The 23295-nt window shown below is 53.0% G+C and overlaps 10 protein-coding genes across 10 annotated transcripts; 6 read left to right on the plus strand and 4 right to left on the minus strand.

Annotated features, from left to right (window-relative positions):
* The first annotated feature begins 194 nt into the window (after positions 1–194).
* On the plus strand, positions 195–1685 carry PSV08DRAFT_201021 (uncharacterized protein). The gene is made up of 2 exons (XM_014219655.1): positions 195–737; positions 800–1685. The coding sequence occupies exons 1-2, from the start codon at positions 517–519 to the stop codon at positions 1344–1346; spliced, it is 768 nt and encodes a 255-aa protein (XP_014075130.1). The 5' UTR covers positions 195–516; the 3' UTR covers positions 1347–1685.
* PSV08DRAFT_409256 (P-loop containing nucleoside triphosphate hydrolase protein) lies at positions 1680–4622 on the minus strand (the record flags this gene model as incomplete). The annotated part of the gene is made up of 1 exon (XM_066093818.1): positions 1680–4622. The coding sequence occupies one exon, from the start codon at positions 4620–4622 to the stop codon at positions 1680–1682; it is 2943 nt and encodes a 980-aa protein (XP_065949179.1).
* A 230-nt stretch (positions 4623–4852) lies between these two features.
* On the plus strand, positions 4853–6675 carry PSV08DRAFT_409257 (WD40-repeat-containing domain protein). The gene is made up of 3 exons (XM_014219656.2): positions 4853–5090; positions 5141–6011; positions 6061–6675. The coding sequence occupies exons 1-3, from the start codon at positions 4879–4881 to the stop codon at positions 6571–6573; spliced, it is 1596 nt and encodes a 531-aa protein (XP_014075131.1). The 5' UTR covers positions 4853–4878; the 3' UTR covers positions 6574–6675.
* Positions 6676–8655: 1980 nt separating this feature from the next.
* Positions 8656–9917, plus strand: PSV08DRAFT_291768 (uncharacterized protein). The gene has a single exon (XM_014219657.2). The coding sequence runs from the start codon at positions 8775–8777 to the stop codon at positions 9468–9470; it is 696 nt and encodes a 231-aa protein (XP_014075132.2). The 5' UTR covers positions 8656–8774; the 3' UTR covers positions 9471–9917.
* A 453-nt stretch (positions 9918–10370) lies between these two features.
* On the plus strand, positions 10371–11572 carry PSV08DRAFT_401282 (mitochondrial 54S ribosomal protein mL54). Its single transcript, XM_014219658.2, has 2 exons — positions 10371–10900; positions 10977–11572. Exons 1-2 carry the CDS (start codon positions 10438–10440, stop codon positions 11216–11218), a joined length of 705 nt encoding a protein of 234 aa, XP_014075133.1. The 5' UTR covers positions 10371–10437; the 3' UTR covers positions 11219–11572.
* Positions 11573–12140: 568 nt separating this feature from the next.
* Positions 12141–16069, minus strand: PSV08DRAFT_38829 (uncharacterized protein). Its single transcript, XM_014219659.2, has 3 exons — positions 13843–16069; positions 13392–13794; positions 12141–13343 (listed from the first exon to the last, which is right to left on the minus strand). Exons 1-3 carry the CDS (start codon positions 15913–15915, stop codon positions 12229–12231), a joined length of 3591 nt encoding a protein of 1196 aa, XP_014075134.1. The 5' UTR covers positions 15916–16069; the 3' UTR covers positions 12141–12228.
* A 150-nt stretch (positions 16070–16219) lies between these two features.
* PSV08DRAFT_389198 (Fcf1-domain-containing protein) lies at positions 16220–17544 on the plus strand. The gene is made up of 2 exons (XM_014219660.2): positions 16220–16259; positions 16315–17544. Exons 1-2 carry the CDS (start codon positions 16239–16241, stop codon positions 17179–17181), a joined length of 888 nt encoding a protein of 295 aa, XP_014075135.1. The 5' UTR covers positions 16220–16238; the 3' UTR covers positions 17182–17544.
* Positions 17197–18705, minus strand: PSV08DRAFT_291813 (Alpha/Beta hydrolase protein). Its single transcript, XM_014219661.2, has 2 exons — positions 17598–18705; positions 17197–17543 (listed from the first exon to the last, which is right to left on the minus strand). Exons 1-2 carry the CDS (start codon positions 18559–18561, stop codon positions 17377–17379), a joined length of 1131 nt encoding a protein of 376 aa, XP_014075136.1. The 5' UTR covers positions 18562–18705; the 3' UTR covers positions 17197–17376.
* Positions 18706–19133: 428 nt separating this feature from the next.
* Positions 19134–21210, plus strand: PSV08DRAFT_38840 (uncharacterized protein). The gene is made up of 2 exons (XM_014219662.2): positions 19134–19469; positions 19521–21210. The coding sequence occupies exons 1-2, from the start codon at positions 19281–19283 to the stop codon at positions 20976–20978; spliced, it is 1647 nt and encodes a 548-aa protein (XP_014075137.1). The 5' UTR covers positions 19134–19280; the 3' UTR covers positions 20979–21210.
* Positions 21211–21266: 56 nt separating this feature from the next.
* Positions 21267–23126, minus strand: PSV08DRAFT_291836 (uncharacterized protein). The gene is made up of 3 exons (XM_014219663.2): positions 22971–23126; positions 22059–22922; positions 21267–22003 (listed from the first exon to the last, which is right to left on the minus strand). The coding sequence occupies exons 1-3, from the start codon at positions 22977–22979 to the stop codon at positions 21755–21757; spliced, it is 1122 nt and encodes a 373-aa protein (XP_014075138.1). The 5' UTR covers positions 22980–23126; the 3' UTR covers positions 21267–21754.
* Positions 23127–23295: the final 169 nt, after the last annotated feature.

Genomic DNA, 23295 nt, shown 5'->3' on the forward strand with positions numbered 1-23295 from the left:
GCCTTCAAAAACCGAGGTAGAAGCTGTGGCGCAACCGGTGTGGGGTTCCAAGGCTGTGCCAGCTGTACCACTCGGTTCCACGGCACGCGCAAATTCTAGAAGTCGCTGATAGGTCAATGTGAAAGAAGCACAAGGCGCTAGAGTAAGATGGAGGCGCCGTGCAAGACTGATCTGGTAGGTTGCACGAGAGTTGCAGGCACACGGAGGAGGATGTTGCATGTGTGTAACCACCGCTTATCGATCACGTGATTGCGCGCTCCGACGAACCGTTTGCGTCAGTCCGACTGCAACTACATACAGCTGTGCTCCAGCCACAAACACCAACCCCACATAACTACCGGGCCTATACTGAAGATCCGGAATCGCCTACTGTACCACAGTTCTGTCGGCGCACAAGAAAGCACTCTGCATCACAAACATATTACGCTATAGTGTATCAATTGTGACCGGGCGCATCAGCTGCCAGAGCGCAACGCGAGGCCACTTTCCCACGCGTTGCAACAAAGTGGACCGATAATGACAGAGGTCATGACATCCGTAGCGGCTCCCATGTCAGAAGAGAAACCCACTGAGGCTCGGCCTCCCCAATATACCTTCAAATTCAGCGAGTTTCTTAGACGTGAATACCGATTTGGCCTAAACCCCGATCGCCCAACCTGCAAAGCATACCTCCAAGGCCACTGTCCAGACGGCAGCAAATGCCCCAACAAGCACAATGTCTCTTCTTCCTACAACAAGTACGTTATCCAGCAGCCCACCCCATATCGAAATGCCAGCAGGCTGACCCCCAACACTACAGTCTCGTATGCAAACACTGGCTGCGCGGCCTGTGCAAAAAGGGCGAAACCTGCGAATTCCTCCACGAATACAACCTCCGCCGCATGCCCGAATGCTCCTACTACGCCCGCACACAGACCTGCTCCAACGGCGACGACTGCCTCTACCTCCACCTGGACCCCGATGCCAAGCGCGCCTCGTGCCCACACTACGACCGCGGCTTCTGCCCACTCGGCCCACACTGCGCGCTGAAGCACAACAAGAAAGACAAGCTGTGCCCGTTTTACCTGTGCGGCTTCTGTCCAGAGGGCAAAGGCTGCAAGTACGGTGCCCACCCGCGGTATCCGACTGATCTCAAGAAGCCAGAGGTGCGTGTGGAGAAGAGCGCTGAGGAGCTCGAGGCAGAGAAGTTGGAGCGCGAGCGCGAGATGATGAAGAGAGAGGAGGAAGAGCGTGAGCGCGATGAGAGGAATGGGCATCAGGGTGGGCGTGGGTTTAGGGGCAATTGGGATCGCAAGAAGCGTGGGGGTAGACGGGGTAGGGGTGGTAGGGGACGTGGAGAGTTTTAATGCAGGCCGCGCACAAGTGCGTGAGAAAAACATCATATATCCGTTATCTAGCGAGCATTTCCTGCCTCCTTTGTAGTAGCCCCGGATTTTCTTTTCTTGTTTTTTCCATGTAGTGAGCGGAGAGGAACAGCTAAGAGAGTTGGAATTGACAGGAAAGATACGGCGCCGACTGATCTTGATAAATGTATAGCTGAGCTCAATATTAACGACACGAAAGACATGACCACACTCTAGTAGAGAGAGAGATGATAAATTGCCATTGACGATCATTATCCATGCAACAGGACACACAAAGATCCATTACTAAAACAACACCTTCCTCCTTCTCACACTTCACCTCCGCCTAAACTTGGACTTGCCCACAACCGGTCTCTTCACCACGCCATCCCCCTCCGCCTCGTCCCCCTTCTTCACCTTCCCCGCCTTCCTAACCACCGGCCCCGCCTCCTCCTCGGCAACCCTACGTTCCTCCCTCTCCTTATCCTCAGCCATCTGGCGCTCCAACTCGGCCTTCTTATTAAACTCCGTCTCGACGATTCTCTTATCGCGCGCCGAATACCCCTTCTCCTTGATTGAATAAAACACGGCGCCAAGATCGGCGAGCCAGTGGGGGTCGACGGCGGTAACGCAGGACATGTATTCCTTGGAGGTGAGGATGAGTTCGTGGTAGACGACGTAGTCGGGGAGGTAACCGAGGCCGTAGAGGGCGGAGGTGGGGTGGAGTTGGATGGTGACGGAGGTGCGGAGGTTGATGTATTCGCCGATGCCTTTTACTTTTGCGGCTTGGTGGTAGTAGCCTGAGCAGATGCACTTGCGGATCACGTCCCAGTCGGTGCCACAGGATATCAGGGGCATTTTCTGTTTCCCCATGATGTCGAGGATTTGATCGCGGATTTCTTTGGCCCGGCGTAGTGCCTTGGGATGCAGGAAGTGGCGGATGCACCAGCCGTCCGAGTAGCCATTTACTTTCCATTGCGTGTACACGTGGAGCAGGGTGAGGTGGTCGGATTCTGGGACGAAGAATTTCTCGCGCGCGGCGTCGGATTCTTCTTGGCGTTCTTTGGGGCGGTAGAAGACTGAGGGGACGGAGAGCATGGCGACGATTGTGAGCATTTCTTCGCTGCATTCGTATTCCGTGGCGGTGATGATGAGTTTGGCGAGAGAGGGGTCCATGGGGAAGGCCGTCATGGTTCGGCCTAGGTCAGTGAGGTTGCCAATGTTGTCGAGGGCGCCGAGGGCCCAGAGATCAAAGAGTGAGGTTGTGATTGTGTCTTGAGGTGGTGGGTCCATGAAGTCAAAGTCTAGCAAGTCCCGTACGCCGAGCGACTTTAACAGTAGGACCGTATTGGCGAGGTTCGTCCGCTGGATTTCAGGTATCGTTTGGATGTAGAACTCATCCCTGAACGCTCTTTCAGTGTATAAATGAAAACATTTTCCAGGGCCTGTACGTCCAGCGCGACCAGCACGCTGTGAGGCGTTTGCCTGAGATATCGGCGTGATCTGTAGTGTGTCCATGCCCATCTTGGGGTTGTAGACTTTGAGTTTAGAGAATCCGGCGTCGACCACATACATGATGCCGTCAACCGTCAGACTCGTTTCGGCAATGTTAGTTGCTACGATGACTTTTCGTACACCTGGAGCTGCTCGCTCAAAAATCTTTGCTTGCAGATCAGCAGGCATCTGACTGTAGATGGGAAGAATGCTAAGTTTCGGTGGGTCGTTTAAAAGTTTGAGTCGCTCTGCAACAAGTTCGCAAGTGATTTCAATATCCTCTTGACCCGTCATGAAGACTAGAATATCGCCGGGCCCTTGTGACACGTGGATAGCCAATACTTGCTTCACAGCACTGTCGACATAGTCCTCGCACGGGGATCGCGAGTACTGAATGTCGACAGGGAATGTTCGCCCTGGGATGATGAACTCTGGCGCGCCTCCGTAGAAGCGCGAGAATCGATCCGCGTTCATGGTAGCCGAAGTGACGATTAGCTTAAGATCTCGTCTTCGAGCCAGGACCTTTTTGAGAAGGCCCATCAACACGTCAGTATTAAGGGCTCTTTCGTGCGCTTCGTCCATGATGATGCAAGAGTACTTGTCTAGGTCAGACTCAACCAGGGATTCTCGGAGCAAGACACCATCGGTCATGTATTTGATCTTGGTTTCTTTGCTGGTACAATCTTCGAAACGAATCGCATAACCAACCAGACCACCTAGCTTGACCTCCATTTCTTCACTCACACGCTTTGCCACACTCATGGCTGCGACACGACGCGGCTGCGTACAGCCAATAAGCCCGTTTTTGGCATAGCCATCTTCGTAGAGGAACTGTGTCAGTTGGGTAGTTTTTCCAGAACCCGTTTGGCCGACAACAATGATTACTTGGTTGTCTCGAATCACGCGCAGTAAATCTTCCCGGACGGCAAAGGCTGGGAGGTATTGCCTCTGTTCTCGGAGCGTCTTGCTTTTGCTGAAAGCACTTGCACCTTCCTGTTTGCTCAGGTGCTGGGCAAACTTGCTACCACCCTGCTTCTCCTCTTCGTCAGGACCAGGCGCAGCACTGTCTGTGTCCTCTTCCTTAATGCCCATGATGTTGCCCAGTGTGGTTCCTTTTGCACTAGTGGCTTCCTGTGTCTGCTTTTGCCGCTCTTTCTGTTGCCGCTTTTCCTTGACCACGCGACTGCCGCGCCGACTGAAAACTGCCATGTCGCTCTGAGGATCTCGTACTGCTGGAACTGGGTCGATTTGCTTGGTGAAGACAGTCTTTCCGTCCAGAAAGGGTGGTCTGAGCTCGTGTACAAGGATATGTACGCGCATGCTCTCTTCATCGTCGTCAAAGTCATCATCGAAATGTCTTCTTTGGGCGACCCCAGATTGGAGCATTCGATTCGTCTCCCACGCATCGACATCCTTTTGCTTCTGCTGAGCCCTCATGCTCGCCCGGTTATTCTGTTTCTTTTCTGTCAAAGCAGCCTCGCGTTGTGCATCTAACCATGAGCTCTCAGCACCGCCAAATGGGTTGTGCGTATCGTCGCCAAACGTATGTCCGTTCTCCTCACCGCCATACCAGTCGCGGTCGAGTGCCATTGAGTCGAAGTCGTCCACGAGGGGTTCGGGGCCGTCGAATGATTCTTGAGCTGGGTGTGCGCCATCTTCGTTGGCTTTGGGCGTATGCGCGCGTGAAGACGCGGACTTGTTGGGTTTGCGAAACTTTGGACGAGGCGCGATCGAGTATTCTTCGGGGTCGAGCTTTCGCCGCTTGGGGCTATGACCGCGTTCCATTACGTCTACTAAGACTCTGAGTGCTGCTTTTGACAAGGAAATATGCGTATAGTGGGGTATAGACTCGGCGTGGTGTTGATGGTGTTGATGGTGTTGAGATGGCGGGAAAGTTGATGCTCGGAGGTCCGCAATTATCGATAGGGCGGGAGCTTCAGCCAATCGTTGCGGGGCCGCCCAAAATTATTTCCTACCTGTGAAAAAGTTCCCCACGCAACTTGCGCTCTCACTGCGCATCTTCTCACACAGTACCGCAACAATGTCTATGATCACGGCGACAACATGGGTACCGCGCGGCTTTGCGGCGCCTTTCCCTACCAGGTACCAATTCGACGAAGAGGAATATGAGCGCATATCGAAACTTGCAAATCTACAGCTGGAAGACGCCAAGGAAGAACTTGAAGAGGCGCAAGCTGAGGAGAAGGCCAAGAGCAACGGAACTTTGAGCAAAGCAACGAAAAAAGATGACGAGTGAGTGTGCTGCTTTTTGCTACATACACGCAAAGGCTAATTGTTTGAAGCGACGATGACGACGATCTCAAAGAATACGATCTTGAACACTACGACGATGAAGTCGCCCAGGACCAAGGCGACACCATGGCCATGTTCGGCAACGCAAAGAACCTCGTGTTCCACGAGAACGACGAAGATGACCCGTACATTACTATGAAGGGCGGAGACGAAGAGGATGAGGAGGACCGAGAAGAGCTACAGATTCTGGCCACAGACAACTTGGTATTGGCTGGCAGGATAGAAGACGAAGTTGCGCATCTTGAGGTCTATGTATACGAAGATGAGGACGACAATCTCTATGTGCATCACGACATTATGCTGCCTGCCATCCCACTGGCTGTTGAGTGGCTAGATCTACCCGTGGGCAAATCTGTGGGTACCAGCGAAGGCAAGGGTAACTTTGTGGCCATCGGAACTATGGACCCGGACATTGAGATTTGGAATTTGGACGTGGTGGACAGCATGTACCCAGACGCGGTACTAGGACAAGGTGCCGACGATGCGACAAAGGCCGACAAGCCCAAGAAAAAGAAGAAAAAGGCCAAGAAGGCCAATGACGAGTTCCACGTCGACTCTGTACTCTCACTCGCGGCCAACCGTCACCACCGCAACCTTCTTGCGTCGTCATCGGCTGATAAAACCATCAAGCTATGGGACCTGAACACGACCAAATGCGCAAAGTCATACACGTATCACACAGACAAGGTGTGCTCTGTAGCATGGCACCCTGTCGAGTCTACTGCGCTTCTGAGTGGTAGCTACGACCGCACAGTGGTGGTGGCCGATATGCGTGCACCCGAGGCAAAAGCACCACGGTGGGGCGTTGAGAGTGATGTCGAAAGCGTGCGGTGGAATCCTCACGACCCGAACTATTTCTATGTAAGTGTTGCCAGGGCAAAGAGGATGATGCGGCATTAACCCTTGTCAGGTCTCGACTGAAAACGGCATGATACACTATCACGATGCTCGCAACGCACCAAAAGATGCGTCTGCCTCGAAACCTGTATGGGTACTGCAGGCCCATGACGAGTCCATTTCGTCGTTTGACATCAACCCGGTGATACCTGGGTACTTGGCAACGGGCTCTACGGATAAGCAAGTCAAACTGTGGAACATTCAAGAAAGCGGGCCAAGCATGGTGGTGTCGCGAGACTTGGGCGTGGGCAAAGTCTTTTCCACATCCTTTGCCCCCGATAACGAAGTGGGTTTCCGACTGGCGGTAGCAGGAAGCAAGGGCGCGGTGCAGATTTGGGATACGAGCACCAATGCGGCGGTGCGTACCGCTTTTGCCAGCAAGGTGCCGGCAGTTAGGGGAGATGGCAAGGAGCGTCTCGTGGGTCTGGAAGAAGAAGAGACGGATTCTGATTCGGAAGAAGGAGAGAGCAATGACGAGGAAGGGGAGGATGGTGATGACAAGGGATGGGAGTCGATGGAGGAGTAGTAAGTAGGCGAAGATACCCCGGGCGACTAGAAGCTGGGCAGCGGGCCGAAGATTTCGGGATATGACAATGTTTGTGTGATTGTGAACCGACGAGTTTTGATCTGGCGTGACAGAGGGCCATTGTGAAGCTTTTTGGTGAAACGCAGTAGAAGGTGTTTAGTCATGTTTCCTCGGATAGTATGAGGCCCGTGCGCGTTTCACCAAGTGCCCGACTCCCCGATCTCTCCGCCCTTTGTTTTGCAAGTCCCTTTCATCTCACCTGACTCGCATAAACTTGCATGGCTTGATGGGGTGGTGGTAATATCGACGTCAGTGTAATGATGGCAGAGGCTAACTTTAGTGTTTTTTTTTTTGCTTGGGGCGCGGGACCCTAGGTCAGCAGGAGACGCGGGCGCAAACATGGCGGACCAAGTGTTCCCACAGTTGGCGTAGTGGATTGTAAGTTACTTACTCGAGAAGCGAGGACAGGTCAATGCTAGCGTATAGCGGCAGATCAACGTTCGCAGCCTGCAGTCGGAGAGTGGCTGCCGGGTGTGGGTCCGACTGAAGGAAGGTCTCGGTCTGGCTCGATGGCCTCATTCCTGGGACCGGATTAGGGCACACCCTCGTCACATTCGGTCCTGCCAGTGAGGGTTGAAACTCTGACGCCGGGTATGGCAGAAGTGTAGGTCGGACGGAGGTTTGCTGTAAGTAGCAAAGAGGGGATTGGGTTTAGCGGGAGGAAGGGAGCGAGGTTGGAGGGGCTCGCTTTGTAGGCGCGCGCTCAGACGTGTGCCGACGAGGTGAAGATTAGGTGTAGAGTGTGCAAGTAAGATGGTTTGGGTCTAGAGTAAGCAGCCAACAGAAACAGAGTGGTTGCGCGTCCGGCGCGGGCACCGCGGAGACGAATTAGAGTTTGGGGGGGCGACGGCATGGGAATAGACAAATTGCGTGTTGGGGCAGAGTGGGATTGTGGCCAGCAGCGATTCGCGGGTCGGAGCGAGCGGCGTGCGGCGGGTGGCAGTGGGAGAGTATTGACGACGCTTTCGGGGCTTCATTTCAGCTGTCAATGCCAGTCTGGCTGGAGCGACGTGGGCAGACGGGCGGCGGGCGGCCGAGAGTGGAGCGGGAGAGAGTGTTCGTGGGCTGCATTGAAACAGCGAGTGCTGTCGAGGCGCCAACCAGACGCAGTGCAAGGGGTGGGACAAGCAAACAGGGGACGAGAGCCGGCTTAACCTGAGACGCTGAGGGCGAGGCGACGCCCGCTGATTGGCCGGGCCCTCGAAACGCACGGGCCGCCAGTGCAGGGCCCGGGGCAGTGCAGGCGACCAATCTTTCGGAGACAGGGCAGACGAGCCCAGCCCGTCCTCGCGGCCGCCCTCTGCTGGCTTTTCAAGAGGCCTGCCCCGTCGCCGTCGCCATCGCTGCATCACGCGCCCTTCTTTGCTGCCTTTCTCTCCTCCCTCTTTTGTGCCTTACGCGCCCACCAAGCCCATTCCTTTGCGCAGCCCGGTGTTCGCTCCTTGCCATCCCTACCCTTCTCCACGCTCTTTGACAGACGGCCCCTGTTCCCCCGGTCCATTCTCCCTTTTACTTTCTTCCCCACCCGCTGCGAGCCCAGCAATTCTCCAGACAACAAGAAAAATTTGAACAAAAAAATACTCGTCGTCAAGGACTCCACGAGCACCAGCAGACCCCAACGTCCAACGCGGGGCATCGACACTCTACTGCAAACACAGTGCACCGGACCATCAACCCACCACCCCTTGTGACCTCCGTACCACAAGGCCAACTCCACCCTCACCACTGTTGCACCGCACCTCGCTGCCTTGGTGTCTTCCAGAATACTGCAACCGTTGCATTAGCGGAACACTAGCCCTCGACTGCTTGCACCTCGTGCCAGCAAAACGCGCAATTTATCTTCGGCAGTACCCCGCTTATCTGCGCCGCCGCATTCCTAGAGCGACCAACAACGGTCACTGCTAGAATTACCGGCCCTGCCTCCGACCGCTAAACACTTATCAGGCACTATCGCCCTTGTTGAGCATTAATTCATCAATATGTCTCTTGCACGCGCAATGACGAAGCGCATGAAGCGATCCGAGGACCCCAAGGAGCCCACTTCGCCCACTCGCCCAAGTCGTAGCCAGAGTGTCAAGAACGGCTCCTCCATCGACCGTGCCAAAATCTCCCTCCCGATTGCTCTCGTCTCCACTACCAACATGCTTTCGTACAACGCGCCTGACATCTCGACTCTCAAGAATGCCTCCTCCATGGCCTCTCTAACCCAGACTTTCTCGGCAGACGACTCGGACCACAGTGTATCCACACGCTCCCGTGCTTCTTCGCATGCATCCAGAGATACCACCCTGACGGATGCTTCATCTGTGGATCTCTCGCCTATTTCGCCAGTTCCAAACTACGCCGGCGGCTTCCCCTCCGGTGGCAAATCACTGAGAAAGTCGGCTTCAACCACCAGTCTCAAGCAGGTCAGGGAGGAAATCGTCGAGCCAGTCCCAACCATCCCAGCGAGGGCCCTCTCGCACAGCAAGCGTGCCCATGAACGACTCGCTCACAAGCGATCTCTCCAGAACGTGGGCACGCGGGGTAGCATCAGCTCACGTGGAAGCGTGGGCTCCGTGCGAAGCTCGCGCGAACATCGATCGTCAGTCGACATGTTCAAGGCCACGATTGAAGAAGAGAACCACCCCTTTGGCCGCGAACTCGAGCAGCTCAATGAGGTCGTCGAAGAGTTTGGTGGCGTAGTTCGCGACGCCGAGGCCGAAGCGGATCATTCTGTCATGCTGTCAAGGAATCTGGCCGCTTACTGTGCTGCCGACTATCTTGCCGAGATTCGTCCACTGTTCAGCCAACGGTTTGGCATGCCACACCAAGCTCCCGCCATGGCCTGGATCTGAGTCCACCACCGTCAACTCTCCACTTTCCTAACCCACACCCCCGCGTCACCCCGATCGCCTCTGTTGCTTGTTGCTTGATACCTTAGACACTCACGGTCTCATTTTGTCTGTACATATTAGCGGATTTTTTCGGCCTAACCCCCCGCACACTCATTTGTCTAATCTTAGTTTCTCCTGTTTTATATATTTTTTGCTTTACCTGCTGGTCTGGGTCCAAGGAAGGGCAAACAGGCATTTCTGGAACCCCAGTCCCAGGTTTGGGGCACTACCCCGCACTGTCTTTAACGATGTTTCACGTTTGTTCTCTCCTGTACGATGTCATCCGGAAAGGCGGTTTACCGCAGGCGCAGTCGTTTGTTTTTGGTCATGTTGTGTACAGTGGTTACACTGTGTCTATGTCTCAGACGTACATATCCCAGATTGAAAGAAACACATTTCCATGCCAGACACACAGCGGTCATTCACAATCTGTTCTTCACATGATAACTGTATGATGGTGCATTGACGACTCGGCAGTTGGCCAGTCTTGGGCTTGTGTATCTCTACCGTGCAGATCATGCTTGCGTATGCATCATGGCTTGCGTATGCATCTCACCTGCCGAGTCCTCGATGGAGGGACGGGGGGGTGCTCACGGGGAATTTTCAAATTGGGAAGGTGCTAGGGCCATGTCCGACACCTGCCTATCCAAAGTTGTCAGGCCGGCGCATGTGCATGTACACGTAAATCTTAACACGATCTGTTAAGAGAACAAGTCGGAGCGGATGTAGATGATCATCAACATGGCGTCTCTAGCGTGATGGCGTGTTGATTTAACCTAGGATCTCATCGCCTAACCCCAACCGGCATCGGCGAAACACCTCGGCAGCCTTCCCTTGTCGTCTCAAACTTTTGAACGTACTGCTACTTGGGAACACCCAATCCACCAACCCACCCCCGCAAATCGCCTGTTCTCGTCAATTGAAAAAAATGATATGTCGATCGTGCCTGCGGGCCACCTCGCGTAGCGCCCACCAAATAGCGCCCGTCTCTCTGCGCCGCCCACGCTTCTTCACTACCGCATCTACCCTCCACAATGCCACACCCATTTCCAGTTCCACAGCCACACAATCCAAACCCCGTCAAGGCGAATCTTCATCTTCTCACGCACCGCCTACGGCCACATCGACGTCTGCCGCCCAACCTTTTAGCGAGCCATTGACACCAGCCCCGGGTCCTGATGTGAAAGCGGCGGCGGCAGAAGCAGCAAAGAAGAAGGTTGCGCCCCTGGTCAAGAGCAGCATACCGGCGGGACAGCCACTCAAAGGCCTCAATTTCTTGAAGGACAGACAAGATCCAATTGCGGCGCCCGATGACGAGTACCCCGCTTGGTTATGGACGTTACTGGATCGGCAGGAGAAGAAGGCGGAGCAGGGCGCCGGTGATTTGTTCTGTATGTTTTTCCCGTCCCCCCGTTGGATTGCAATAAAAAGGGAAAAAGAAACAATTTACTAACAAACACCCCACAGCCAAATCAAAGAAACAGCGTCGTCTGGCTGCGAAGCGTCTCCGAAAGGAACAGGCCGCGAACCCCGAAATGCTGATACCAAAGGTGCCGTTGTACGAGCAGACTATCGATTTACCAGCCGGTGATGGTACTCTATTCGGTGCTGTGCAGGCTGCAGAAGCGCGAGACGAATTGACAAAAGCCATGCGGAATAAGCGGAGAGCGTCCATCAAGGAAGCTAACTTCCTGAAGGCAATGGGTTAAGAGGCTAATTTTAAACTGTGGGTTAGAGGACTCACGAAGGAGAGGAATAGCAAGGTTGCAGCTACTATGCTTGCTGCTGATCAGCAGGATGCTGATTTGTATAGAACCATGTATATCATGTGACACAACGGATGATTTTGGAATTACCTTACCCAACTTTATCTATGGAAACAGAAGAAGAAGAAATGAAAAAAAACGATATACCATCTCTCAATACAGACACCAAGACCAGAAAAAAAACACTTCCAAGTCGAAAACTTGAGCACTTCCAGACTTCAAACACAACGTCAACTCACGCACTTAGCTAATGGAAAATACGTGAAACCAATTTATTCAATATCATCTATGTAACCTCAATTAATCTAGCAACTTAGTTTCCTCTCTTTTTCTTTATCGCCCCCACCTCAATTAGATCCTCCAAAACAAATGCTACGAGCATTACCCATGAATCAGCAGATACGCCAAATGAAAAACACTCCTCACACACACACACACATACATTTCAATCAACAAGACTCAATAGCAAAGAAGAAGAAAAGACAAATATGCAAACAACCCCAGTATTCCCCGTAACGAATGCCGCAAGAGAAAACAGACGTGAAAATCAAGAGAGGTAGGAGAAAGAACAAAATGGATTCAAACGCCCCCCGCTGATGACGTGAAACAAAACCAGAGGGAGAGAGAGAGAGAGGGAGAGAGCACGATGTCTATAAGGAGACAGATGGAAAGCGCCAAAAAGAAAACACCCTCCATCTCCCATCCAACAAAGATTCCCACATCTTCCTCCTCCCAATTCCCAGTTGCCAGAATAAAAGGGCAAAGAAAAAAAAACATGCACGCTGAAAACAACCAAGGGAAAAAAAGAACGTCGCAAAGACCCCGTTTGCCCTCCCCATCATAATCGCAGAACAACAATGTGGGAGGGAAAAAAAAAGGAAGGGCAGTGAAAAGGTGATAAAACACCACAAGGTTGGGAAGGAAAATTTAAAAAAAGAAACACGCCCAAATTTTCACATAAAACTCATCTTAACCTCCTTCTCTTCACCAAAATCATCCTCAAACTCATCTGCCCACGCATTATGTCCCAAATCGCCATTATCCATTCCACCGCCACCGCCACTCGCTAGATGCGAATCTGTCTTGGCCGAGCGAAGCGGCGGTCTCGCTGTATAGTGGTGGTGGTGATGATGCGATGACGACAAGGGATCGTCGTCCCATAGCGAAGCCGTGTCCGAGTGGATGGGTTGGGCTGGTAAAGGAGATGGCGGGGGAAAGGATGATTTGTTATTATTACTAGTAGTTGAAGTGTTGGCCGAGTAGGAATGGTGAGGAGGAGGAGGAGGGGGACTTGGATCGCGGAATGACGTGTCAAAGGTCATTTCCATGTGGTCTTGTTCGTGCTCGAATTCATCGTATTCTTCCCATCCGCCGGCTGTGTGGGATCCGTTGGACATGGGTTTGGGCGTGTTTGCTGATCCTAGACTGTCGTTGTAGCTCTTGGTCTCTCGAAGCTTCGAGTGCGGGTTGTTGCCGGCTTGCGAGGGAGGGACGGTAGCCATGTCGATTTTCATGGGTGGAAGGGTTGATTTGATTTCTTTGATTTCGAATTCGGCTTCGGCGTTATATTCTTTGGTTTCGACAGCCAGGCTTGCTACTTCTTTTCGTATCGCGTCAATGTCGAACATGATTGGGTTTTCTGCCAGTTTCGCTGGATCCTGGTCTTGATCTAGTTTCTTGTGGCCTGGAGGCGGAGCATTCGAGTTTTCATCGTAGACTTCCCATTCGTTCTTTGCAGCCTTCTTTTTCTTCCACCAGCTTAGCTTGCTGCCTCTCTTCTCCTTCTCTTGTGCCTTCTTCTCCAGATCTTTTCTCGCTTCTTCAATCTCGTTGATGAGTTCGCGCTGTCGTTGCTCGTGGTTATCCGGATCTGGATCCTCGATTTCGGCAAATTCGTCCGATTCAACAACCCACCCGACTTCGCGAAGGAGCTTGGGCATGACAGCACGGTAGGCCATATGGCCAGGTACAAGCTCAGTCACGTTGACGTTCTCAATGGTGGGGACCTGTATGGGGGCAAGGCCTGCAACGCGCATAACACCACCGCTAGTTGCGCGGAAGAGATAGCCTGAATACATTAACACCAATCATAAGAAGCATGAAACATACAACATACCCAAAATCCAGTCATTGGTAGCATACCCATTAACAAATCTTCCAGGCACAACAGACCTAGCCTTGACGTACTCGTCATATTTGGCCACTGCTGGTGTACCAAACATGTACACGTTCTGCACGATACCAAATGCACCACGTTCCGCAAGCTCCTTCAGACACGAGAAAATGACTCTTGAGCCTAGAGAGAAGCCGACGAGAGTGACAGGTCTCGTTCCCAAGTTGCGATCGATAAGTGAGTCTGCCAAAATGAGACCAGCCATATCAGCTCGAGCTTGTGAAACGATCCACGGGTTGTCGATCAGATATGAAAGTTTTGTCAAAGCGAGCGGCAGCGTCATAGCAGACATGAGAGCTGTGAGAATAGTGCTTCCCAAAACCTGCTGCAAACCTTGTGTGAGAGCCTAGACATTGTCAGTATACACACTTCTAAACCCGCTCATCACACTCACCTCAGTAGCAAGAATGTTGATGGTGGCACCCATACTCCTAAGCATCTCAGGCTCCCAGAGGACAGAGTAGATGTCACCCATAATGGGGTCCACAGTACTGTACGGCAATCGGACGTCGTCGACTTTGCCATTCATCCAGCCCGCCAATGTAATGATAAGATGGGTTCTCTTGTTGTTGTGAAGAGGACGATACTCAAATGTCTTCACGGCACCTGTACGCCTGTTCATTGCCCTGACACCAACAGTGCTACCAGTAACAACACCAGTAGACGTGATGATGGCAGCACCTCCAGCACCAGCCAGGAAAGTGCCGGTACCGGCCACGCCAATCGTAGAAAATCCCGCTGCAAGACCAGCACCAATGACAGGTGCTAGGAGACCTGCTGACAATCCAATTACTAGACCACCACCGACGGTAGCGAGACCCATGAACGCCAACCGCTTGTTTCGCGCTCGCCTGGCACGAGCAACCATGTGTTCATCTTCATTCCAGTTCTCCTTGTCAGCTTGCTCCTGCATCTCCAGAGCATCTGTAACACGCTTCTCAAAGCGGCAGCTTTCTAACCAATCTACCGCGAGATACTTGCCAACTCGCTCAAACAGCTCTCTTGAGCGTGAATCATATACGGAGTCTGCTATGAGCACCAGAAATAGATCACACAAGACTGTCCATCGCAAATCGATGTCGAGATTCTTACTTGTTGGAAGTTGAGATGGAGACCTGGCCTCTGGGTAGTCATAGCCGTCATCCTGATGTTCATCATAGGGCGGTGGTGGCGGTGACTGAAGACCTTCCTCTGAACCTGGTGTTGAAGTATGTTTCGACTTGGACTTGTCTGCTGGGGTTTCGGGACGGGGTGATGATATAGATGGTCTTGCAGAACCTGATCCGCTGACGGTGTCTATATCGTCCGCAACTGGGTTCTTCACTCGCGCGTTCTGCATTAATGCTGGCGTGAGGTCGGCCGGAACTACACCATGCTCTGACAGTTGCTCAATCATGATCTGCTCAGAAGCATTGATATCCATATGTGCATATAACTTGACCATGACTTTTTGTGACCACATTTTCGTCGTTCCCGACTGCAGCTCTAGCAGCTTCTTAAGTCTTCTGCTGGTTGTCTTGAAATCGGAGAACTTCATTTCCATTTCCTTGGTGGCCAATCGTACCAGTCCGACGTATGCGACACGCTGTCCTTCGGTGAGGATATTTTTGGTGGCTTGCATTTGTTGGCGTGGATCTCGCCCCTCTTCGTCTTCGTCTGCCAACGCGGTGCTTTTTTCTTTGAAGAGGTATGCGGTGTTGTCATCCATGCTCGTCTGCGAATCAGCGTCATCATCCATGATAACCCTGGTATAACCTTTGGCAGCTCCTCCGACGTTTCCGTAGCCATGCATGTCTTCCAGCTCCTCGGCATTCTCCTTCGCAATCAGTCTGTTATCGTCATCGTACATGTCGTAGTGGGCATACGCAGGCATGGTCTGCCATCCGTCGTCGTCATCCTCTTCCACCTTGTCCTTGAAATCATCGTCTGGCTGTGTGACGAGGCGTTGGTGTGAGTATTCGGATATGGATCCATTTACGCCTTTCGGAGGCTCGAAGGTTGAGGGAGACTTTAGGGAGACTGGTGAATTTAGCTTTGCTCCTATGAGCCTATCCTCAGGCAGCGCCTCAGGTTGTTCCTCAGGCATCTTTTCGAGCCCCTTCTGTTTAGGGTTCTCCACTGGCACCGTGGCCTGTACGTTGGCTTGAGTCTGCGCATTGTCCTCCGCCTCAATCTTCTCTGACTTTGCCGGTGGAACCTCAACCTTGGTCTCCTTTCCTTGTGGTGTATCTTCCTTTGTCTTTGGCGCGATGGCCTGCTGTGCGCTGTCCTCTTTGGAAGCTACGGCATCCTCAAACTTGTCTGCTTCCGAGTCTGAGCTGTCCTCGACCGGAGTGCGTGGTCGCCTTTTCCTTATCGGCAGGCCAAAGTCATCGTATTCAACCTCTTGGCTGGCGTCTTTGTTTGCTTCGGTAGTCTTTGTACTATTTCCCTCATTCTTGGAGGGCTCGGCGGGGTTCTCGCTCATTCTGGTGGGACTACCGTAGGAGACGCATGGGGAGGCCGAGCGGTATGGCGTCAATTGCGGGAAGGCGTGGCGTCTGTGTGGGTGAAGAGGGGGTAAGTAAAGACCCAAAGAGGGAGCAAGTGGTCCTGGTCCCTCGGGGCGGATTTACAAGACGAATGCGGAGAGGGACGGGGGTGTCGTTACCTGCCGCAGGGTACCGAATCCGCAGCTAGCGTGTCTGGTGCACGGCCTAGGTTCCGCGCGCAGTTTGAACTTTTGGCCGCCTTCCTACGTAAATTTCTTGCCCGCAATCATCCACCACAACAAAACACACCGTCGCCGCCATGAAGCTGAAGCGCGCAAAAGTAGGCTCGAATTACTTTCTACCAATCTCTACATTTCATACTAATAGCAACACAGGCATACAAGAAGCAGCTCCATCAATATGAAGTCAACTTCGGATTCCGCGAACCCTACCAAGTTCTGCTTGATTCACAAATTCTGCAAGATGCATACAATTTCAAGATCGACCTCGTCGCGCGCATTCAAAAGATGCTTGGTGGACAAGTCAAGCCCATGATTACCACTTGCGACATGCGACACCTCTATAATGCGAAGCCCAAGAACGAGACCCTCATATTACAAGCAAAAGAGTACGAGCGCCGCCGATGCAACCATCAAGACCTCGATGAACCACTCAGCACACACGACTGCCTGAGCTCTGTCGTAGACCCTAAAGACAATGCGACCAACAAGCACCGATACGTAGTTGCGGCCAATGATTCAGATACGCGCGCAAAAATGCGAACAATTGCCGGTGTACCCATCATATACCTAGCCAAGTCTGTGGTACTCATGGAGTCTATGGCTGAAATCACGGAGCAGCACCGCGAGCGAGAAGAAAAATCAAAATTCAAACTGGGGCTCAAAGGACAGCGCAGGCCAGATACGCCATTGAAGAGGAAGCGAGAAGACGAGGGACAAGACGGTGAGGGCAGTCGCTCTATTGGGGAACAGTCTACGGGAGATGCAAAACCTAAGCCCAAGAAACGAAAGGGCCCCAAGGGCCCCAATCCGCTAAGTGTCAAGAAGCCCAAGAAGGAAAAGACGGCTGCACAGTCGAGTGCTACCAAGAAGACACGGCCATCCACATCGAATGCAACCGATGGAAGCAGTCGAGGAAACGAGGGTGAGAATTCTGCGCCGCGTAAGAGGAGGAGAAAGCACAAGCCCAAAGCTGAGGGTGGTGATGAGGCACGAGGTGGTGAGGGGCCGGCCTCGCCATGAATGGGCTCGGGTATTGAAGCAGACCTGTATTCTAAGTAGGCCTGTGGGAATTGAAAACTGGAAAAGTTAAGAGGTTGAGAAGGGATAAAACCGGAGCAAAGCATACCCAAAGCGCCTATGAAAGACGCGTATGAAAGACGTCAACGCGGACGAAAATGTTTGCTAAAAGAGAAGCCAGTGGATACAACAGCACCTCTATACCCGCTTGCCTTGGGCAAGCATATCGGAAACTTTGGGTGGAAGGACAAGAGTGCTCCTGTCGTTGCGTTTCACAAACTCTACTACGACTTCGGCAGTCTTCTCGGGGAGATCTTCATGAAGAAAGTGGCCGGCGGCGGGAAACACCTGTAGTTGGAATTTACCTACATGATGTTAGATATCACAAGAGCAGCAGAATAGTCGTTTGGGAAATATACCCTGCATCTGCCCTATCATCAACTCCTTGTCCAATCTGTCTGTGCCAGCAAGCAGCAATAACTTGGCTCCCTTGCCGCTGAGAAATTTGCCACTCATTCCTGTAAACCAGTTTTCCCAGTACGGCTCTGTACTCGAGATCTCTGTCCGCCATGCCCATCTTCCGTCTGAGGTTTGTAGCAACAAGCTCGGCACGCTAGCTCTGGCCGATTGTGGGTTGCGCAGTGTGCGTGAACGGATGTGCCATTCGATCGCAGCAGGCAGCGATGGGAACGACTTGGGTCTACTGGCCAGGTAGGTATGCATGTGTCCCAGCGTCTCCATGGCCGAACCCTCGACTACGTCTAGGACCCCAAAACCCATTAGCTTGTTGCCTAGCAGTCCCCTGTTGGCGGCATCGGTAACAACTGCGCCACCCAAACTGTGTCCGATCAAAACAATTGTAGGAAGGTCTCCCCAACCCATCTTGGCTTGCGTGAGCAAAATCATATCCAGTAAATCCTGGCTAAGCTGGGCAATGCTCAGATCCGTATCCACTTGTCCGCTAGCATCCCAGACTACGCTGCCATGATCGCGTGCCTCGACGGCGAGTATGCCGATGTCTGGCATGGCCTTCCTGATCTCCTTTGCGGCCAAGGCAAAAGTCATTGCAGAGCTTCCGGCGCCATGATGCAGCACTATGAGCGGGGCCTTTGGCGATGCTGGCGGTGTGAGGTAGACATGGAACTTTGCATGGCCCGCGCCCTTGCGATCTTGTTCGAGATAGAACTCCTGGGCAAAGTAATCGGACCAGTGGATTGCGGGGGCGGGTCTCAGCGTATTAGACGGTCTGACTGTGCCGGTGCTTGACATTGACGAGGCTGAGGACGAGTCATCCTCGTACTCGGGCGGCTCTTCCTGGAGTGGCTCAGGCGGCGGCAGGGAAGAGAGCTTAGTTTTGGCAAACTCTCTGGCCAGACTGGACATTGCAGCTTGGTCGAGGCTGTATGTACAGTGTCGGAAAGCAGGCTTCGGGTACGCGTTGCGGTCCGCGGTGTGTTGATTGGTCCACTAACAGTGATGAGGGCGCACGTTATGCAGCTTTCCGATGAGTTATATGCCTGGATCGGTGGAAGGGCAATGCGTGAGGGGGGCTTAACAGAGTGGGGTGGTCCTGTCAACTAATCGCCGGCAGGGATGGGAGCTCCAGGTAGTCCGTCTAAGCGAGTTATTCACAACAACACGAGACTCCCCCATGGCGGACCCAGTCTCTCAATCCCCTATGCAGAAGTGCCGTGTGCACGATAGGCGAGAGCAACACGAGGCCGAGGGAGCTTATTGACCGTGCCGTGGACATGGGTGACGTGTATCCGATCTACTACATGCATGTACATAATGTACACTACACGGGCGTGGCCGCGGGATCTAGGATTTATGATTTGCGACTAGGGTGTCTGCGAGCCTGGATGCATGCCATGATGACGTATGTCGATCCCGCCTCTCCTAGCGCGCTGAGCTTCAGTAAAACCTCCGTGCCCCCAAGACGCATTCATCACATCGACGAGCTTCACAGCACGCTCTTCTTCCTTTTCTCCTTTCAAGCAAATCACAATTAGCTCTGCGATTTGCCTGACCTTGATCTACCCCCCCTCAATCACACCCAAACAACACGGGCTTTCATCTCCACAAGACCTCCGCCTGCCACCATGTGGAAAGGTGCCAAGGACAATGGCGATGATGGCCTCACACATGAGGAGCCTTACCCAATTCCCAACGACGATGAAGGCTCTAGGACATTCAGGACAAGTGAGGAGCCCAACGAGAGGACCAGGCTTCTGGATCGCCATAGGCCACCACCTAATTCAGATGGCTATCTCGACCCAGACGACCCAGCTGTAAGTCAAGCACTATCAGCATACAACTTCTAGTACTAAAAAGCGCTGCAGGTGTCGCCGTACAATCTCTGGACCGTACGGGCTATGCGCTATCTCACCATCCTGTTCTTGATCATCAGCTTCTTGTGGTGGGTCCTCCTACTCGTCTCCATTTTCGTCTCTCCTCCTGGACTCCACACGCGTGGCTCTGGCTTCTTCGACTTCGCCTACACCTGCCTTACCATTGGCAACCTCCTCGTGGTCACCATCTTCTTCATTACACCGGCGAAGGGCTTGCGCATAACCACTTCCATCATTGCTGGTCTCTTGGCTATCGACATGATTCTCATCCTATCGATTCCACGTATAAGGCTCGAAGAGGGTTGGGTTGGCATTGCAAGCGTCATCTGGGCCTTCTTGATGGCTGTCTGGTGCATCTTGACCGATCGCGTTGTTGCATACGGAAAACGAGAGGAGGAAGAGCGTCTGACTGGACGCGCAGAGACCCGCCGCACGTTGAAGGAATGGGTTGCTGTTCTTGTTGCTACCATTGTAACCGTCATCTTCATCATCATTGTCGTTCTGATGACTGCCACCCTGGGGCTGCGTGGCCGCGATGCAACACTCAAGATGTACGGCGACCGCATCTTGGTAGATGGAGACAAGTACGCGGTTCATTTGGCTTGCGTTGGCAATGTGACGGAGACACATGGCTCAAAGGACCCCACTGTCATTCTCGAGGCTGGTGAAGAACCATTGGAGTATGACTTTGAGCACTGGGCCTACGCAGCTTACAAGAATGGCACTATCTCGCGCTACTGCTACTGGGACCGTCCCGGCTACGCCTTCTCCGACAATGCTCCGTCACCACACTCGGCCGGTATGTCTGCAGATGCTCTCTCTGAGGCACTTGCCAGGTCTGGGGAGGAAGGACCATGGATTCTTGTCTCGGCTGGCACTGGCAGCATCGTCTCGCGTATCTTCAGCTCGCGCCACCTGAAGCAGGTCACGGGCATCATGATGGTCGATCCTCTACATGAAGACCTTCTCCACCGTATCGGCAACCCTGGACGCGGCTTCTTGCTCTGGGCCTGGGGTATCATCTCGCCTCTTGGTACCGTCCGCCTCGCAGGAGCACTCTTCAAGGGCCGCACACGCGAAGATCGCGTCTACGGCCGCAATGCCTACCAGTCCGGCAAGTTCATCAAGGCACAGCTCCAGGAGAACCTTGTTGCCGACAGTCTGACCAAGAATGAGGTCGCTGCTGCACGAAACATTCAAAGCTCAAACACACCACTTGTCGTTGTCTCGAGTGGAATTGAGGTCAAGAAGAACAGCGAGTGGGAACGCAAGCAGAAGGACTTGACGCATCTCACGGACAACCTTGTGAGCTGGGACGTGGTCAACAAGGCGCCACACCAGGTCTGGCAGACACTTGAGGGACGCTCAGTCATGGAGAAGCGCCTCAAGCAGCTCGTCAAAGCTGCTGCAAAGGTCAAGAATGAGGCTGTCGAGGAACAGGAAGAGTAGATATGCAACAAAGTCGATTTGCCTTTGTCTACTATGAGAAAAACGAAAATGAAAATTACGATGACTGGGAGGGGATTGGGCAATTCTATGGTTCGCGATGAAGGGCTAGTCTGGGGCAATGGCATTTTTTTTTCACTTTGCTTTTTCCTGTTACTCACCTGGAAATATTTCCTTCGCATACCCTATTCCGCTGTAACATTTTCGGTCTTGTTCTTTCGAAATGCCTCATCTTTTTTTTTCTTTTTTTTCTTTTAATTCCTCTTCGCCCGCAAGCACACACATTATACACACATACACCTGTACGATTCAAGTATCTAATGTCTAACAACAATTTCAAAGCAAAAAAATGATATGCATGCTTGCGTCAATTCGTTTCCAGTCTGGAATGCCTTTTCTTTCTACACATTATCGTACAATGGGGAGGGGTTGTTGCGACGCCCGACCTCTCAAAGCAGTCCAGGGTCGTTCGTTTGCATCACCCAAGATTGCGCCAATAACAACAAAACAGAACTCGAGTATAAATAAAGGAAAGAAAAAAACGTGTACAGGCATGCTTGTAGGTATCTTGTTGTCGCTGATAGATGATCGATACTGGACAAGGATGAGATGGAGAGAGACTCAAGAGAAACAAAAGAAAATCCTGGTAATCCTTCCTAGCTTCGTATAAAAATTTTGGTACAATTTCTTTTTTTGGTGGACAAACCGCTCATTCAATGGGTAGCGTGGGCTTGGGGAATCTGGTCAAACCGCCTGGAACGTGGAAACAGTGGGGCATTCTACACCTCTGGGTCCTGCTTGCGGCGACGGAGACTACCAATGCGTCTCTTGATTGCACTCCCCATGCTTTTCTCGGCATGATCGTTGCTGGTGGTGCCGTACGCGTCAGTGTGGCCAGCACTATGGGCACGACGGCTGCGCGTCTTCATTTCTGTGCCGGTGTCGCCGGTACGCTTGTGTTCCTTGAGAGCTCTCTCAATTGTGAACGACGGCTCACCCTTGCCCTTCAGGTCGTCAGGGTGGTATTGCTGCGGCATTGTTAGCAGGTGGACTTTGTTGAGACGGGTTGCAGGATGGACTTACGACACCGGGCCAGCGGCGGTAATCACCTCCGGGCTCACGCTGCAGGTCGGCTCCCTCTTCGTATTCGAGAACTCTTCCGAAACGATCCGGCATGCCGGGTGGGATGTTGGCCACCCCCTCGAGAGGACGGTGTCTCTGGAGCGAGTCGATAATGTTCTCGCGGGGAGTAGCTTTCAGTGCCTCCTCGTTTGAGTCCTTGACGGCCGCAAGGGGACTGTACTTTTCAACTCTGTTGCGGGCAATGCTTGCGGCATCGTATGGGCCCTCGTGGTGGTAACGGAGGATGCTTGCCTTGTCGAGGCGGTCAATAATATCTGCGCCCTGCATGTTCTTTTTCCTCAAGTGTGGAGCACGGTGAGCAACCTTCTCATCATGGCGCAGCTGGTCGAGTGGCCGGTGAGACTTGTCGCCTGGGTAGCGCTCTTTCAGAGAGTTCCCGCGGGAGAGGCCGTTGTTGAGCGTGGATGGTGGGGGGTTGCTGGCACGTCGTGGCTTGGCCTCATTCATGGACCCGAAGGCTTCGGCACGGTGATTGTTGGGGAACCGGGTATGCTTGGGGCTGGCGGAGCTGGGTGGGGAGGGATAGTCGTTCCTCCTGTTGTATGAGGAAGAGTGTGCATAGTTTGTCACTGAGGCAGATGCGCCCTTGGTGTCTGACGCAGCCCTAGAGCGACGAAACGGGTTTGTGCTGGTTGAACTGCCAGTGTGCTGGATGCTGACAGAGGGGTGCTCCTTGGGCAATTCAGCGGATCCAGGCGGTGTGATTGGGGCAGCGGGAGCGAAAGTTGAGCGAAAGTGGCTGTTGAGTCCAGTTACGTCGCTTGGGTCCGGCTCGATCAGAGGATCAATGATTGCTCGATGTGCCTGTGAGAATCAGCATGTGTATTCGCCTGCGCACCAAACCGGACGTACGGCCTCCATTGTGATGGTGTTGAGTGAGTGCGTGTGACGGCGGTGTGTTGGCAAGACTGCGGGTGCAGTTATTGCTTTTTAAATATGGCGTGAGCGGACAAGGCAGCCAAGTGGTGTTGTCGTTGCAGTGCTGGTGATGGAGTGGGAGGAGGAGAGATGGAAAGTAGGAACAGGCAATGGGCAGGGGAGACGGGCATGATTAAATGGCTGGGTGGGACGCGTACACACACATGCGGGCAGCTCAGTCGCGGCCCTGCGTCAGTTCTCTTTTGCTCGCTCTCGTTCTGGGTGAAGCCAAACGCGGCCCAATCGCTGCCGTACGTCA

Source organism: Bipolaris maydis (genome assembly GCF_028858645.1).
Source record: "Bipolaris maydis strain C4 unplaced genomic scaffold PSV08scaffold_6, whole genome shotgun sequence".
Classification (NCBI taxonomy): Eukaryota; Fungi; Ascomycota; class Dothideomycetes; order Pleosporales; family Pleosporaceae; genus Bipolaris; species Bipolaris maydis.